The sequence below is a fragment of the Anabas testudineus genome, chromosome 1 (assembly GCF_900324465.2).
Source record: "Anabas testudineus chromosome 1, fAnaTes1.2, whole genome shotgun sequence".
NCBI classification, from domain to species: domain Eukaryota; kingdom Metazoa; phylum Chordata; class Actinopteri; order Anabantiformes; family Anabantidae; genus Anabas; species Anabas testudineus.
The window spans coordinates 15,155,478-15,172,158 of NC_046610.1; the positions used below are offsets into that span (position 1 = coordinate 15,155,478).

Here is a 16,681-nt window from a genome sequence, read left to right on the forward strand (position 1 = left end):
CCAAGATCAATTTGGCAATTATTTTTAAAACACTACATTTTCATGACCTGATACAGCAAGAATATTATACATACAAAACCATTACATATTAAGTTTCTGTTCCACTCGGCAGAACAATTTGTTATTTAGGGCTAAGTGTTTAATTTAAATAAGCTATATGCTAAAAAGTCTAAACTGCTATACCTACACATAAAAAGGGCCACGTCTTTTAACAGCACCCAGCAGAGTGCCTTCTGGCTACGTGCTCTGTCTGGGTGACCAGCCAACAGCTGTTGGGCTGCAGTTCCCACAGTTAAGAGACCCCCACTCCAGCACCTGCTACTAGGGAGTCTGTCTGGACGGCTGCAGGCTGCTTTGGACTACTTAATGGTCCCCAGTCAGCTGGAGAGACGGGGATGGTGGGTGAACAGAGGGAGGGAGAAGGGACAGGGGGTCCCTGTCTGGTGATTGGGACAATTCAGTGGGGTAGGGAGAGCAGAGGTTATGGGGGATTGGTGTGAATGCCCTTGAATCTTAATACTTCAGGGATGGGGTGGTGTGTGGATAGGTTGTTAAAATGCATACACGCTGCATAAACTTAACATTGCCTGTAAATTAAATCAGTATAGTTCTCTGAGCCAAATGTGAACAAAGCAACCACAAATGGGTCAAAAGAAATGGATTCAACTACTTTAAATTATCTACCCCATAATACTGCAGTACTGCTAGCTTATAAACTAACGTGCATGTGTTTGTGTTTGTGCCTGCATCCATTCCCCTTTTCAACACCAAGCCAGCTGGCCTGCAAAGCAGACAGAGATCTGAGAGGACACAACTAGGTCAGACTAGAGTTGTTTTTTTAAATACACTGCTGCATATCCACTACATCTATATATTTGTGTTTTCATGTCCACGATCGCAAAAGCCTTTGAGACTCTGAGCGACGGAATTATCCCATCATCACATCCCCATGGGACAATATAACCTTACCAGAGGGGTCAAATCTATGTGCTCAAAATCGAGTTTAACCTTTCATGTAAGTTCCACTGAGGTAGAAAGGTAGTTTATGTAGGTAGTATACATAACATGATATATAAACATGTCATTAAGATTTTAAGCTAATACTTTGTTTTGTTTATAGGAAGTTTTTCATCTGTTGCTATAAATACAACAGATGCTGCTGAAACTGGGACTAACATCATTTTAGAAGTCGGTTATTTTTTCCAAGATCTTTTACTATAAAGTTGTAAAGTTGAGAATGAATTAATAAACATAAATAAACAAACACAATGGCCAAATCTAACTGCAGATCGGTGACTTTAACTAGAAAGCTCTCTCTCTAAGTTATGCTCGTCATCATCATTGCAACAACAGGGACACTGGCTTGAGGCAATTTGCTGAGCAGACAGGAAAAAACAAGCTGTGGATTAGAAGCCCTCAGGACAAGAACAAGAGGGGAATGAGGTGAAAACCCAGCCAATGGCAACTCTGTCAGAGGCAATGTTGTGTTGAGAGCCCCCAGGACAAAACAGAACGACGTAAAGGCCATACAGGACAACAACTGCTGGACTAAGACATTTTTGGTTAATACACTTAACCAGGGGTTCTTGACTAGCCTGGAGCCCAAAGGGGAAACATATTGTTAGAAATCTAAAAGCTTGGATATATTGGAACCAACATTAGATCCTAGCCCACAGCTGAGGAAATCCTGCACTAAACAGCGGAGCATAGAGATTAAAATATCACAGAACTGTAAGATTGGAAGTTGTAGCTTCTGATCTAGAATAATAGGAATAAGCCCCAGTTATCAATGTTTTAATGCCATTTGTGAAATGCTGAACAGTTAAAATAGATAATTAACTGCACAGACTACATAGGATTTAACTTCTGTTTGATGATTTTATGCGGGATGTTTTTCCTTAACCAATCTGAGGGTCTATGGACAGAGAGAGTCATATGTTATACAAACAGTAAAGCCCTTTTGAGGCAATTTGTGATATTGGGCTACATCCACAGCTGCTGTGGATGTGTTTACCAAGTGCCTGATAGTCTCCAAAGAAATTTTAAATCAGTAATTAAAGACAGCACAAAGCAGCGAAAGAGCACTGATGAAAAGAAAGAGAAAAAAGAGAAAGAGAGGAGTGAAACTCAACAAAGATGCAAGCAGATGCTCTTGCTAGGTCCTACTTAAAGTCCTGAACATAAAAACATTGCATGGCTTGCTACAGAGATAGCATTCATCTATCTCTGCAAGGTTTGTGATGTGTTTCATGTGTACATTTTTAAGTTTTACAAAGAGAAAAATAAAACATAGAAACCCTTCAGACAAATACAAGAATCAGATCAAGATAAAACAAAAATCAGGAATAAAGATGTGTGAGCACAAAAGTACTGTACAACAAAAAAGGAGAAGTAACTATGGTTTGAGTAAGTTACAGTCTTCCTTCATAAACACATTACCTGCATATAAAAACATGCAAGCCAATGCACAACACCTTAAGGCAGAGTCAGTATTAGTGTTTTTTGTGACAGCGAGTGACTTGAATTATAAGTCTACCACTGGGTACAGTGGTCTGAGTGTATGTGTTCCTGTGAGTGACTAAAAAGGATAAGGAGAAGCTGAAACAACTGAACCATGTCCCTCTCACTTAGAAGCATTTAAACAGGGATTTCCATAGCTTTGAAATCATTTGGCATTGTTATTGCCAGTGTTACAAGCACCAGTATCTAGACTTGCACACTAATACCACAGATTTACTTGGGGAAATAAGCATGCAACTATTCTCAAAAAGGAAACCACAGGGGAATCAGCCCTCTGAAAACAGAATTTACATTTGGTTAGCCTGTCCATATAATATAGGAGCTGTTTTTCATTATTATTTTATGCTGACAAGAAGTCAAGTTGTACTGTTACAGACAATACAATGTGCAATTATAATCACAATAATTTATTGTGCCTACAATGCAGTAAATATGCTAATGTTACTTTGCATACCACTGTGTCTCTGCAAAGCAAACTGGATACAACGTATAAAACTATGCTAAGCTATAGAATTTAGGCAATGCTCTACAAAAATCTGAAATCTGAAAAGGTGTGGATAATAGAAGTAATGATAAAGCTGAATATATATTTAAAGGATGGTTTACTGAACTTAAAGTGAAATTTCACCAAAAATGCAACCAAAATACAACTAACATGCATGAAAGTGAAAAGCAAAAACTAAATGAAGCTTGCTGGCCACCACCTAAAACGTCAAATGCAAAAACAAAATAATATTCCAGGGCACTTTAACACTATATTGACACAAACCTGGGTGTCGTTTGCCCGCAGTAGACGTGGCAGAGTTTGGGGTAGTGCTGCTAGTAGTCGTAGAAGAAGAAGAAGAGTAAGGTGATGAGGGTGAAGAAGAGGAAGTGGAGGAGGAGAGGGTGAGAGCACTGAGGGCTCCTGCAGGCAGTGGCTGGCCTCTCTTCAGTAGCTGCTTGTGCTCCTGCTGGCGGAAGCGCGGGGGCACCTCTCTGGGCGGGTAGCGAGCACTGGCAGAAGACAACTGGCACTGCTGCTGAGGGGGAGTCTGAGTCGGGAGCTGGCTACTGGAGGAGGCACGCTTGCCATTGCCAGAAGAAGAAGAGGAGGAGAGGGGCAGCGTGGGGCTGGCAGGGTAGAGGTGGTGGGGTGGGCCGGGACTAGGCTTAGTGGGAGCAGGCTCTGGCACTGGATGGATACAATACACAGGCACACAAGCAAACACACAGAGAAGACACATGCAGGTAGCAAGGTATTAATGTCTGGGCAAACTCACTATTAGCCCTTTAATTACAGAAACTGCATTCAGCAGTTCAAGGTGGCAGTAGGCAAAGGTTTTCCAGAGAATGAACCGGTTTTAATCAATTCCTTATAGCATCCTGGTGTTTTTAATGTCAATCAATACCCCTATAAAAACTCCACATGTGGTGGTATAACAGGAGTATAGTTAACAACATTCAAAGTCCCGTTTAGGCAAAAGATTCAACAGCAAGCATCTTGTACTTCCAACATATGATCATACAGTCTCTTTAAGGCTCTGTATATGTATTTTTGTGGATTATGATTTATATATACTATTTATTTATAGGCCTCTATAAAGGACAATTGAATACGCCCTTGCACTGTATTCTGTCGTGAACTATCCCTTTAAACTAATCGCCTCATGCAGCTTGTTGTTGAACATCTGCTAGTGGCCTAGGCACACTCTATGAAAAGGTCATATTTTTTCTGCTGACTGAACACAGAAGCACACAAACACACAGAGACACCTTCTTTCCTTTTCATTATGCTCGTTTCTCTAGTTATTTTCACACAGACACCTTTCCCTGAATAGACTGACCTCAGCCTGACCCTTTCCCTGTAGCTACAGTGACCAGCCAGCCGTCTAAGTGTGTTAGGCTTAAAGCTGTTATTACTAGCAGGACCTGGATAGTTAACAACCAAACAAACTGGCTTTGCTAATGTTTGCTCTCTGGTGCTGCAAGGATGAAGGAAAAAAAAAAAACGCTGGACAATACATGGAAAGGGAGTGTCGTGGTGCTAGCGTGTGGCTGTTAGAGCCTGCTGTAAGACTAGAGTTTAGGTTGAGAGGGAAACTGAAGTAGGTCTGGTACAGCACTACTCCACTTGAGAGCTCCATGCAGCACAGAAATAGCTGCTAATAGCTGGCTGCTAATAGTTAGTGACCTAAGAGCTGCTGCTGCGAATAACAGTTTCTTGGTCCGTGGGTAAATGCATGATGAATAGTTGATGTTTTCTATAGTCTAGCGATAGGTAGAGCTGTTCTGCACTACAGTGGAGACTGCTCTCAAACAAGCGAGGAAGGAGAAAGACACAGAATAAGATGGGAACGGGGGATGCTTCTTAGAAATGCAAACAGGCAAAGCATAACAGTCTCTTCTTTCTTTGAATGGCATCTTTCATAGACACACACTTCTAGAAAACATAAAAATGTATTACATATATATATATACAATACAAAACAGCACTTTTACAGCTGTTTACACCCACTTCCACCAATAAGATTTCAGTGAACACCCCCCCCCCAGCAGTATCTGGATGGCTGTTGGCTTGCAACTGCAGCTGGTGACGCACATCTCTGATTAAATTCAGCTCAGCCCGCCTGACGCTGCCTGAGCCAATCAGGCAACAAGACGGTGGAGACATGCTGCCCTGCCCCCTTCCCACTCCGTCCTCCCCACTCCATTTCCAATCACCCCCCCAGCTCTGTCTTTCCATCAGCGGGTTGCTACAGCTGTCACTTTCTTTTTTCTGTGTCTACCTGTCTCCCAGCCAAGTGATCTCTCTTTACTATGTTGTTCTCCCTCTGTGCCTTTATCCATGTCTGATCCCTCATCTTGTGTATCGGTGCCTTTTCTCCCTTGTCTTGCTCCTTTTTCTTTATAGTGCCATCTCCCTTTTCCAATTTCCCATCTTACAAATCTCTCCCCTCCACCCAGCCCTTCTCTCCACTTTCTTTTCCATTTTTTCCAGCTCTTACAACTCCAAGTAGGTTTTGGCCCTATTGCTTTTTCTATTGCTTTGTGTTACCATAGAGAGTAGTGACAGAATCAATTGACCCTTTAAAGAAGTTTAAACTTAGTTTTTATTTTGGCTCCTGTACTATAGTTCTTTCTACAGAAAAAGGGCATTGGGATACTATTTTCTAGTGGTCCAGAAACTACCAAGCTGCAAGTTGCAGAATCAGATTTTTCTCACTGCTCAAAAGTCCTTCTTGATCTGTTAATGTTTGCAGTGGGTTCCTGGGAGAGTTTGATCATAAAGGCCCATATGGATGTTAGTCAGTCCGCATGCTTTATTGCTCCTGCTAGTCAGGAAACAGATGAACCCACAACTCCCTCTGCTCAAGCATACATCATATACACTCTTTCATACTCAGTGCTTCATACAGTCTGTGTTTGTGTTGTTGTAGTAACATGGGTGTATCCATGCAGCAAATCCCTTAAGTCACAGATATCTAATTTATTCTAGACACGCATGCTGGTTTTAAATCTACACTGTCACAAGCCAGTTCAATGATATCATTCTATGCTTGCAAAAATGCTAAAATGATTTCTCATTTCAAGAAACATCTATCTGGGTAATGTGTAACCATGTTTGGTGTAATCTGTATTTAAAACGTACATAAATAAGAATTAATGTTTGTAAGCACATAAGTGCAAATCAGACAGCAAACAACTGATTTCACAGAGACAATAGTAAACGTAAGAGAGACAGGTCCCTTTGCCCTCAACAACCATAAATACATTTACTGATGAACAGAGGTCTTTTCCTAATCCATAATATATGGGTAAGTGCTTTTGAAGTGGTGGGGGTGGGATTTACAGAGAATGACTACGAAGGAAAAAATGGTAAAATGGTGGGGAAATCCCTTAGATGACAGTGTGCCTCAAAAACCTCAAATGAGGAAAGTGAACAGTATGCTGCTTACACACACTGCCAGTGAAAGGCAATGAAATAAACACAGTAAATTGCAAAAAGTTGCACAGTATTGCATTTGAATCCAACTAGATGACTAACAGCTTTGAAGAAATGTTTTTTCTGCTTATTACACTCTCACTGTTGGTTTACTGTGTTTCTATTGATAATATATTTTCTAAAAATCAAGAAATGAAACCAAATTATGGAAGAATCAACATTTGTCTTAAATGACAAACGAGTCAGTGCACTGACCTTACTGTTCTCACCCTGTGACCTCACCTGTTAAGTGCTACAAATCTAATAATGAAGAGAAAGACAAACATATGGGGGAAAAAAATTAAAATCAGACTGCAAATTATTTTTTTACCATCTTAGCAGTGGTGAATACAGTTTTACTTAAGTTACAGTATAACAGGCAGCTGTGGTTTGAAAATCAAGTGGAGACTCTTGGTGGTAGTGTGGTAGTGGCCTTAGTACCTCTAATTGAAGTTGAAAAGAAGAGGCAATTAAATAAGCATTTATATCAAGTGCACTGTAAATTCCATTAAACCCTCCAGCTGAGGCGCTCTCTGCAACCTTGTACCAAACTTTTAATTACCGCCTTTCTTCACACTAAATGGTTAATTACACACAATGAGAGAGCGGGAGAAAGAGCAAAGGCTTGAGAATAGAGAGCAAGTGAGCCCAAATGAAGAAGAAAGGTTTATGAAGCAGAGTGAAATACAAATACAATAAATCACAAATAGAGTTGAAAATGGACAAATTAGATATAATGGGAAAAGGTCTGTTATTGTAAAACAACTCGTTCTCTGAGCCTAGTGCCAGGCAGTGCACGTTCCCACAACTCTTCTGTCTATTGTCTGCACAGCCACTTTTTATGCAGCCATGTTTACATGAGGGGGAGGGATGGACGTAACACACAGACCGATATGCAGTGCACAATGCTGAATTTCTTAATCCAACAAAAGCTAAGAGGAAGAGAAGGTAAATGCAGCTTGTTTTGAAGTGGGTTTACATCGGTGTAGACAAAGACAAGATACATACAGCAAAGTAGTGAAACAAGAGTCCACTCAATTTTGTCTGGTTACTGGATACTGAATACACCGGATACACAGGCACAAATAGATGGGTTCACCAGGTGCATGAACTGCAAACATTGGGAATAATATAAGTTTAGACTGCCTTGATTAATTTTTTAATATCACAGCTCTCATTTTCTTCCACAAAGCCTCAGTTGAAGCGGATTTTGGTTTCCTCTTTCATGAAAGTACAGTTGTTAGTCATTATATAGTTACTCAATGCTTTGATCTTCATAATTTCTAACCATGTTTTCCTTTACCTGGAAGAGCCAAATCCTATATACAAGACTAAAAAATTGTTTTTTCTTATAATGGAAGATGATAGAGCTAAGCCATTTTGTCTTTAAAATGTATAACATTAAGTAGTGTACTAGTATGAAATATTACCGGCATAGCAGTAGTAATAAATATTGAATGTGACTACTGTGGCAACACTCCAGGGGAATACAGAAATGATACTGTTGTTCTGACATGGTAAGCAACCTTTTAGTCACAGAAGGCAAATATACGTGCATTCATGCACACAAGCGAGTGAGTCCTTATAAGACCCCATCTGTCAGTATTTTTTAGAGAAAAACTAACTTGCTCACTCACTCACAAAACAAAGGAAAAAATTTCCACCCCTCACCCTTTCTATAACGGGACGTTGCTATAGAGACTGGCAGTTGCCTAACATACCTCCATTTGCCTCTTGCACGCCCCTTTGCCTCCTGTGACCTCTTCCCATTCCACGCCTGTTTCACCCTCTCTCTCTCTAATTAGTGCTCCCACCCTCTCTCTATGCAAGGGCCCCCTTTCCCTCTCTCAGGTCTTGGCTGCTCATCACAGGTATGCCCATCTTGCTTGCTTTGTGGGCAAAGAGCTTTTACAGGATCGCGCTACATCTTGATCCATATACCTGAGGGCAACAACTGCCTAAGGATACATGCCTTTGAACTGAACAGATACAATTAGTATGCAAGGTATCTTAAAATTTGAGGCTGACACCTAAATAAGAAACATCATCTTCCACTGCTAAGTGCAGAAGTGGGGGGTCTCTCAACAATTAGTAAATAAGTACATAATGTGGCCAATAAAACCAAATGCATTTGAATTTAAAGAAGCGTGACGCTGACACTGCATCTTGTAAAAACATCAGCAGTATTTTGCATGGTCATTATCACCATATTGTATAAGACTGATCAACAGTGAATGTGTTGGTAAATAATTCACCTGCAGACCCAAAGTGAATTTCCTATACACAGGTCTTTTATATTATGACTAACATTTCAAGGCATTATCACCTTACACTTCATACAACTAATAAAAAAAAAATTCTCATCAAGTCAAGTTCAAATTGTACAATGACATGGTGTCTGGACAATTTATTTTCTCTTTTGGTTTAACAGACAATGGCCTGAGGAAAGAGCAAAAAAAGCCCCTCATGGAGAAATATAAACTTTGACCACTGCTCACAAATACATACAAACAGACTCCTTGCACTAAAAACACAAACTGAACTTTCATTTATGTCATTTGAGCTACATCCTATTAATCTGCCTAATATTTGACATAAGGCAGCCCACTGCTGGGGGAGGAGGAGATGATGGGGGAGGGGCAACAGGCACTGAATAGACTCTCTTGTCAGCAGCTAGCGAATGATCACACAACATGAATATACAGAGAGAAAAGCATTGTTTAAGTTTGTGCACCCCTCTTGCTTCCTTTCTCTTTTGCCCCCCCGCCACCCCCCAGCTCTCCTACTCACTATCCTCCAGCACTTGACATGCATGCGGGGTGAGCACACAGAGGGTAGAGGAAAAACAATTATGCTAGTCAGTCGCAAATCCATAGGATGTAATTCACAAGCTATTCGCCATTAATTCATTGAGTGTTTATAAATGTGCTTAACAGAAGAGAAAAGCAGCACAAATGCTAAAGTAAATTAGCCTCTAATTAGATTGCGATTCATAAAATTCCCTTTCAAAAGTGTTGACACAATTAATAGCATGTGAAATTGCAAATTAACCCAATACAGAATTATACGACGCACTCGTGTTTATGTGCGTCTCTCGCCACTTTGAAACTATAATGCTGTTATCACCGTGGTGACACCGTGTAAATATGTTTCTCCTCAGATGTAGTTCCAGGGGCAGAGCATATCGAGGGCGAAATGAAATGGGCGGAAGAAACGGCATGGGAAAAGAGGAAGGTGAAGGACGAGGCACTAACAGGAATTACCTTTGTTCTCTAACCTTTCCACAGGGAGAACTGTGTGAGAAGCAAAAACGGAGATTGCAGATTTCGTGATTTTCAGGGTGTGGAAATGACACTGTGGTATTCCTGTGGTTAGCTGTGCCTGTGCTACCTGTTTTACAAAATGCATTTGTGTAACTTCCTACTGTGGCCACATGTTCTTATAGCTTCAATAATATTTGTAAACTAAGAGACGCCGTTGCTAGTAGATTCTGGCCTTGGCTGTTCAGCAGTATCACAACGTAAGAATTTGATTTACTCATGGAGAATAGCCTAGACTGAAAGGCTTCGGGTTTCTGTAGGTAGAAGTGTGCATGCCTTAGAATGTAACTGTGGATATCTAAAAATGCACACTTGCACGTTGATGGGAACGGGTGCTTTTCATGCACTCCTCTTTTGTGTGTGTGTGTGTGTGTGTGTTACTTGGCATGTGCATGTTTTTGTCAAGGCTGGTAGATATGTGTAGCAGTCAAACTGACTGATTGTGATTGCAGTGGCGCCAGAAACGGTGATGAAGCTGCGGTGTGCTGGGGGTGAATAATCAGCATCCCTCTGAGGTAATGGGGACCATGATGGAGGAAGGGCAGAAGGGAGGTCCAGTCTGTGTGTGTTTGTGTGTGGCTGCGGTGAGGTAGGTTGGGGCAGTGGGACGCTGCCTCCTGGAACCCTGCATTTGTGAGGCTTCATACCTAATGGGGGGCAGAGAAGTTAATTCCACCGCACCAAAGCTTTATCTCATTTTCATACATATGAACGCGCCAGGCTGAGATCGATTACCGCAAACAAATTGAAATGCCTGGGACCATGGAGGCCTGCAGAGAGGAACGCAGAAAAAGACTGAGACCGGGGGGAGGTGGTGTCCATGTGTATGTGTCTATGAATTTCTGAGTGTATAAGGAAGGCAGAATTCACTGATATGGATGGAAAGACACAAATCACTAGTGCATACTGATTTTCTTCCTTCCTGCATATACACACACCTCTATTATTTAGTGTCACGCATGAAAACTCAACTCATTCCAGTTGATGCCACCTTTCTTTGAAAAAATATTGCAGATGGGAGGTTATGAGCAAACTCAGGGGTCCTGATGGCTCGCCGAACGATTAGTGTTCAAACAAACCCTCTTTCTCCCACTTTCTTTATCTTTCTGTCTGCGTGAGTAGCCACTACATACACACAATCAGTTTCTCATTCTATGTCCCTTTCTCTCCATCTCTCATTGAACATACCGTAAAATAAATGTCCATGTCATTAGTCCTCTTCTATATTAGTACAGTCATTGACTTCCGATGGTCATTTTTGGCACTCGTCTAAAGTGTTCGCTGCTTCATTACTTTCTTTCCTCCCTTCCTACATTTTTGCTTTTAGTTGGCCTTAGAACACCCTGTTCCACAGCCTCTTTCTTCCTCTGCTTTCCTTCCTTCTCCTTCTTAACTGTGCCCCTGATCATGGGCCCCTCTGTCCCAGGCAGAGTTTTCAATATTCACAACCTGACTCTCAGCATTTCCTTTGCTGCTCGCTCCTACCAGAAACTCTTGGTACAGTCTACATATGAACACCATATACTGTAGGCAGAAAGTATTAGGGTAATAATGCAATTTTGACCATTGATCACAATCTAAACACAAATGATCCTGAAACAAATAATATTTTAAACATGGCTGCAGCATGGTCGAAAAGTGTCTCATGACTTTCAGTCCACTAAAACTGGAGCACTGTGTTTACAAATGGCTCCAACCACTAGCGTTAAAATTCCTAAATTAAAGCTCCTTAAATGACCACAAAACTCTAATAGCTCCTCTTCCAGTTCCTCATGCTAATCTTCTAAATGTCACACAAAAACCTCACTATGCATTTGTCAGCCAGCAGTTTAAGAGTAGAACATGATTCCCGGGGAAGACTGACCACACACACTATACTGTGCCAACACGTGCACACTCTCCTCTACAATTAATATGTTTATACTCATTCAAACTCTTATCTGCATTATTGCTCTTCAACACTGTAGCATGCACTGTGTGCTGCTGGTCTACATCAGTAGACAGTGTTAAAAGGGGCTAAATATGTTATGGTATGGTTATCCTATGATGGATGCCTTTTCAATATAGCCAGAGAAGGAAGTGGCTAGGTCCAGTTTCATCCGAACAGTGAGCCAATCACCAACATGGACCCACACTCTAGTACGAGAGAGGCCTGCATGCAAAAGCATGAAGTGGGCAGAATAAGGAGCAGTGTGTACCTCTGCCCCATTATCATCACTGCCAAACCACTGACCGTGGCAATTATAGCCCCTATTCATGTAAAGCTGGTGAACAGCTAACAGATTATTTTCTAGTAATACACACAAACAAAGTGTTCCACATTTTCAGCTGAATTCCACGACTCTCTTATAATCCACTCCACCCCCTTACTCCTTTACTCTACCCCCCCCCAACCCACACCAACCTCAGCGTGCTGTCTGAGTGCCCTCACGCTTCACTGCCTGGTGCCGTGGGCATACTGAGCGTCACTCTGCATCACACACACCACCGTATTTGTTGTGCTGTGCGTATGTCCATGTGTGTGTGTGTGTGTGTGAGAGAAAGAGAGTCAAATGCTGCAGCTGTTCATGCATGTGCAAACTGAGTGTGTCCATCTGTGTACAAGTACGCTAAATGCTATGTGTGTATAATGTGAGAATAATCCGTGTCCATAAGTCTTTACGGTTGAGTGCATGTTAATCAGAGCTGATTAATGTGTATCAATGGCTGTAATGCAGTTTTAGACAATGAGGCAGATGAAGAGTGTAGTTTACTTGATCATGACACTCACCTTTGGATTTCTGATCAGCTGCCTGCAGAGGAGGAGAGAGAAATATAGTTAAGAACCTAAGACAGGAGGATAGAAGGATTACATTCAATCATAACTGTAAATAAATCTGTGTTCTGACCTAAATTACTCAAGAATATTATGCACAGTGGTCAAATCTTTTCAAGTTATTTCTCACCTAAAGTTTAACAAACTATCAGTGATGACTAAAAAAAAAAAAGCACCAACTGTACACAAACTGATTACCAATTTAAGAGCTTGTTAGTTACCCCAAAAGATTCGCAGCTTTATAAATAAGTGTGTGTTTGAGGACATGCATAATTTTCACCACCTTTTTCTGAGCTACGTCCTTCTTGATCTTTTCTTCTTGTTTTTTCTTTTTCTTTTCTTCCATCAAATGGTTCTCTTTCTTCTGTTGCTAGCTTCTCTTAGCTGTCCAAACAGAAAAGGAGAGAATAATGAGTCAAGCGTTCAACTCAAATGCTCAGCATCCTTCGCTTTTCATTACTAAAGCTGTGTAGACCAATGTGTATCACATCTATGGCATTCAGGCACATTCACACCAAGACGTTCATAGTTCAAAGCGTGCGCACACTCACACACACTGTGCACATATAAACTTTCAACCCATTTCTTTAGATCTATGTGAGTCAGAGCCAAAGTGCACTCAGTGTCTGGAAAAACATTTCCATCCACAATCATCACTTCATACAAAAATCAGGGCAGGCACTTCTGAGGAACACTTTCTCTCATGGTCAAAAGCTGAAAAGGAGACGATAGAGACGCGGACAAGAGGGGTACAAAAAGGGAGCAAGACAAAGGAGGAAAGAGTGAGGTAAATAAAAAGATAAAGACAGGGAGAGAGCAAGTGAACAGTAAGGTGAGGATTAGAAGGAAAAGAAGGCAAAGGCCAACAGACTAACAGAATAAGACAGAGCCTTTTTACATAAATCGGTTTTCAGTGGGCGTAAGTCAAAACTAGCTAGATATTGTAGGTAGCCCGAGGGCCAAGGAAACGAAGTGTTCTATTTCAGCCTGTATTTCCTTTGGCTGAGCTCTAGTGACAGCTCCTGGAAACTATTAGAGGTATGAGCTGGGCCGTAAAGACTGAATGTGTGTGTATTTGTTTTTCACCAAGTGCATTGGACACTAATCTATAGTACAGAAGTGTATCGTATGAATGAGACCACTTGCTAAAATGCACAAATAAAATCAATTATCTCCATGTCAGTCTAAAATAATGGCCAATTCTATTTGTGGCTATGTGCTATGTGCTGTGAATACTTGCATGTATACAGACACATTGTGCACAATATGCACAATGTGCTTCATCTTTCTCTCAACACCTGCCCCACTGCTCAAGCAATATGCTGAATTCGCTTAACAACACACAGTCTCACAAAAATAATCACAAAGTACTTTGTCTTAAAGCCACGTAACTCTACACCAGCAAATATAAGAGATTATTTTGAAACCCTCCATTTCTTTGTTAGAGTCAGTAAATAAATATGTTATACAATGTTTCAGGTGTGTTCAGTCAGTCGGGAGCTGCAAAATTCCAACTCAGATAAGGGAGACAAAATAAGGTGAATTGGTATCTTCAAGCAGAGCAGTGGCATTTAAGGACCAGCGCTGCCCATGCCCATCTAGCCAAAGGATGTTGGACAGTGTTGCTAACATCAGAACGTGGGCTTCGTGATCAATGTTTGACTGATTCTTTAGGGTTTTTTTTTTCCTTTTACTCAATCAACACAAAATAAATCTTAATTTCTGATTCTTCAATCATTTGTCAAGAATAAATATTAAATATATGCTGATTCTAGCTTCTAGTAAGAATGTGTTACTTTTTTCAGTTTTATGTTGTCAATCAAAAATATTTGGATTTTAGACTAGGCACTTTTTCCTAAAGTTAAAAACCGACTTTGATTAACTGATAAATCAGTTAAAATAATCTGATGCTGATTAATATACACGGTTCTTAATAAATATACTAAAAACAAATTCAGGATGTGTCTACACAGTGCTTTGATAAGATTTGCAATCTGAATGTATGAATGACTCATAACAGAAGATTAATGAAAGGTCTACCTCCCACTGTTCTGCCCACTGGAAGGGGGAGGGAGCTGTCAATCAAAAAGACAGGAGAGGCCTCCCAGAGCCTATCTGACAGTAATGTCTCTATATCAGTGAGGCAGAGGAAGAGAGACGAAAAAGTAGAAATGGGTTAGACAAACAAAGATGGGCAATGAGTGAGAGACATAGGATTAGTTTAGACCTTGAAGAAGACTAGTCAAGATTACCAGTCTACTGTAGTAACCATGGCAGAAGGTTAAAGTGGAAGGAAATATCTCATTTTCTCTCCTATATCTGGATTTCCTCTTCTTTGTTTCTTGGTTGGTTTTTTTGCGCCTAATGCTCTCGCTTTCTCTTCCTCTGTCTTCTATTCACAGAGGCCTATTTTTTTATACTGAGGAGTCTCTGAGTGCGTGTCATTGTGCAACCTCAGCAGCTAGAGGAAGGCAGCCCCCGGTAATAAATAGGGACAGAAATTACGTGTGGATGGGTATTGCATCTTGCTAATTGTATGCAATATGTGTAGTAAGCGCAGTATACGGTGTGTGCTCTAATTTCTTGTGTGTCAACACACCGTGACTGGCTTACAATTAAATGGTGTTCATCATCATATACTCCATTGCTGGATAAGTCTGGAAGGAAAATAGTTGTTATGTGAATTGTGTGCGTGGTCAGTTTTGATCTAACATGATCAAGAGTCAAGGTAGATGGGCAGGGTCTAGTCTTTACCTGCCTCGCTCCCTCATTACCGCTGACACCAGCACCTCCTCAGCAGTGACCCTGGGGTGTTTATGTGCTGCCTTCTAGCAGCTGGTTTACCCACGCCGGCAGTATGACACCACAATTAGGCAAAATATGTTGCATTTGAGGTTAGTGACCTACAAGCACTGAGTTGTTCATTCTTCTTACACTAAAGGGCTTTAGATCACAACATAGCCAGTGCCTGTCAGTGAGCAGTACCACTAATAAAGAACTACTGTAATTACTTAACTCTTGCGGATGGCTACCTTCAAAACTGGACATTTTGCCTACTGATAAAAGAAATACAAACTCAGAAATTTACACATAGAAATAACAGATTTTGGGAAATTCTATGTCTTACCAAAAAAGGGAAAATAATAGCTGTCTGCTACATACAGCATACATCAGCTGGGTTATTTTTTTCCAATTGTGTGTGAAGCTGGCAAATGCTTGTAACCATGTGCTAAGCTAGGATAACCATATGATAGACCTATCTTTGTATTTGATGAATAGATATTAAACCAGATATTAAATCTCTAGAGAAACTAATAGTGCTTGCGAAGCTCTACAGGAAATGCAACGTACAAGAGCCCAAATTCCTCTAAAATAAACCCTGACCCAACCAGTGTTGCTACACAGAGTGGCTTTTGTTCATAATGCAGACTTGAGTACAAAACATGCCAAAGCTCTTAAAACTGGGGCCTGTGGGGAAACTGTGAATAAAATGCACGGTAAGGCAGGTTCCTTTCTTCCTCTGCTGCACAAAACAGTCGCATATCCTGGGACTATATGGCTAAGCTTTAGAGAAGGGGGCATGACAACAGGAACACGCGGCACAGAAACGAAGAGACTTGAATCTCATAACACACAAACCCAGTCACATAAAAACATACAGACACACACAGGGAAGCTTGATGTACACAAGCGCGAGGCAGTCTGTTGGATGCCTGTCTTTTTCCGCCAGGGATGCAGGGGAGAGGGAGCTTGGAGGAGAAGGAGCAGAAGAAGAGACGAGGGGGAGGTGGGTGGGGGTGGGGTTGGTTTGGAGACAGGCGGAGGATGAAAGCAGACGCAGAGCAACACCAATTAAGAACGACAGCCGCTGGAGAACCAGACAGGGCACAGAAAGAAAGAAGACAGACTATGCTGGAAGAGGGGAAAGACAGAAAAAAAAGCCTCACTGGAGAATTGGAGGAGTTGGAGAAAAAAAACTGAACGAAGCACTACTGAGGCTGGCAGACAAGGAGAGCTGGGGGGGTCACTAAAAAATCCATGCTCATTCATCGCTTGTACCTA

General features: G+C 41.2%; 1 protein-coding gene across 2 annotated transcripts in view; it reads right to left on the reverse strand.

Annotated features, from left to right (window-relative positions):
* tnrc6c2 (trinucleotide repeat containing adaptor 6C2) overlaps positions 1 to 16,681 on the reverse strand; it is a 49,735-nt gene that overhangs the window by 25,930 nt on the left and 7,124 nt on the right. The window contains exons 2-4 of one of the 2 annotated variants that reach the window (XM_026360671.1): positions 12,903 to 13,003; positions 12,575 to 12,596; positions 3,290 to 3,694 (exon numbers count right to left, since the gene is read on the reverse strand). In XM_026360671.1, the coding sequence (XP_026216456.1) occupies positions 3,290 to 3,694; positions 12,575 to 12,596; positions 12,903 to 12,965 (490 nt within the window). In that variant the 5' untranslated portion in view covers positions 12,966 to 13,003. The remainder of the gene's footprint in view (positions 1 to 3,289; positions 3,695 to 12,574; positions 12,597 to 12,902; positions 13,004 to 16,681) is intronic. The other variant, XM_026360672.1, reaches the window with a different exon arrangement.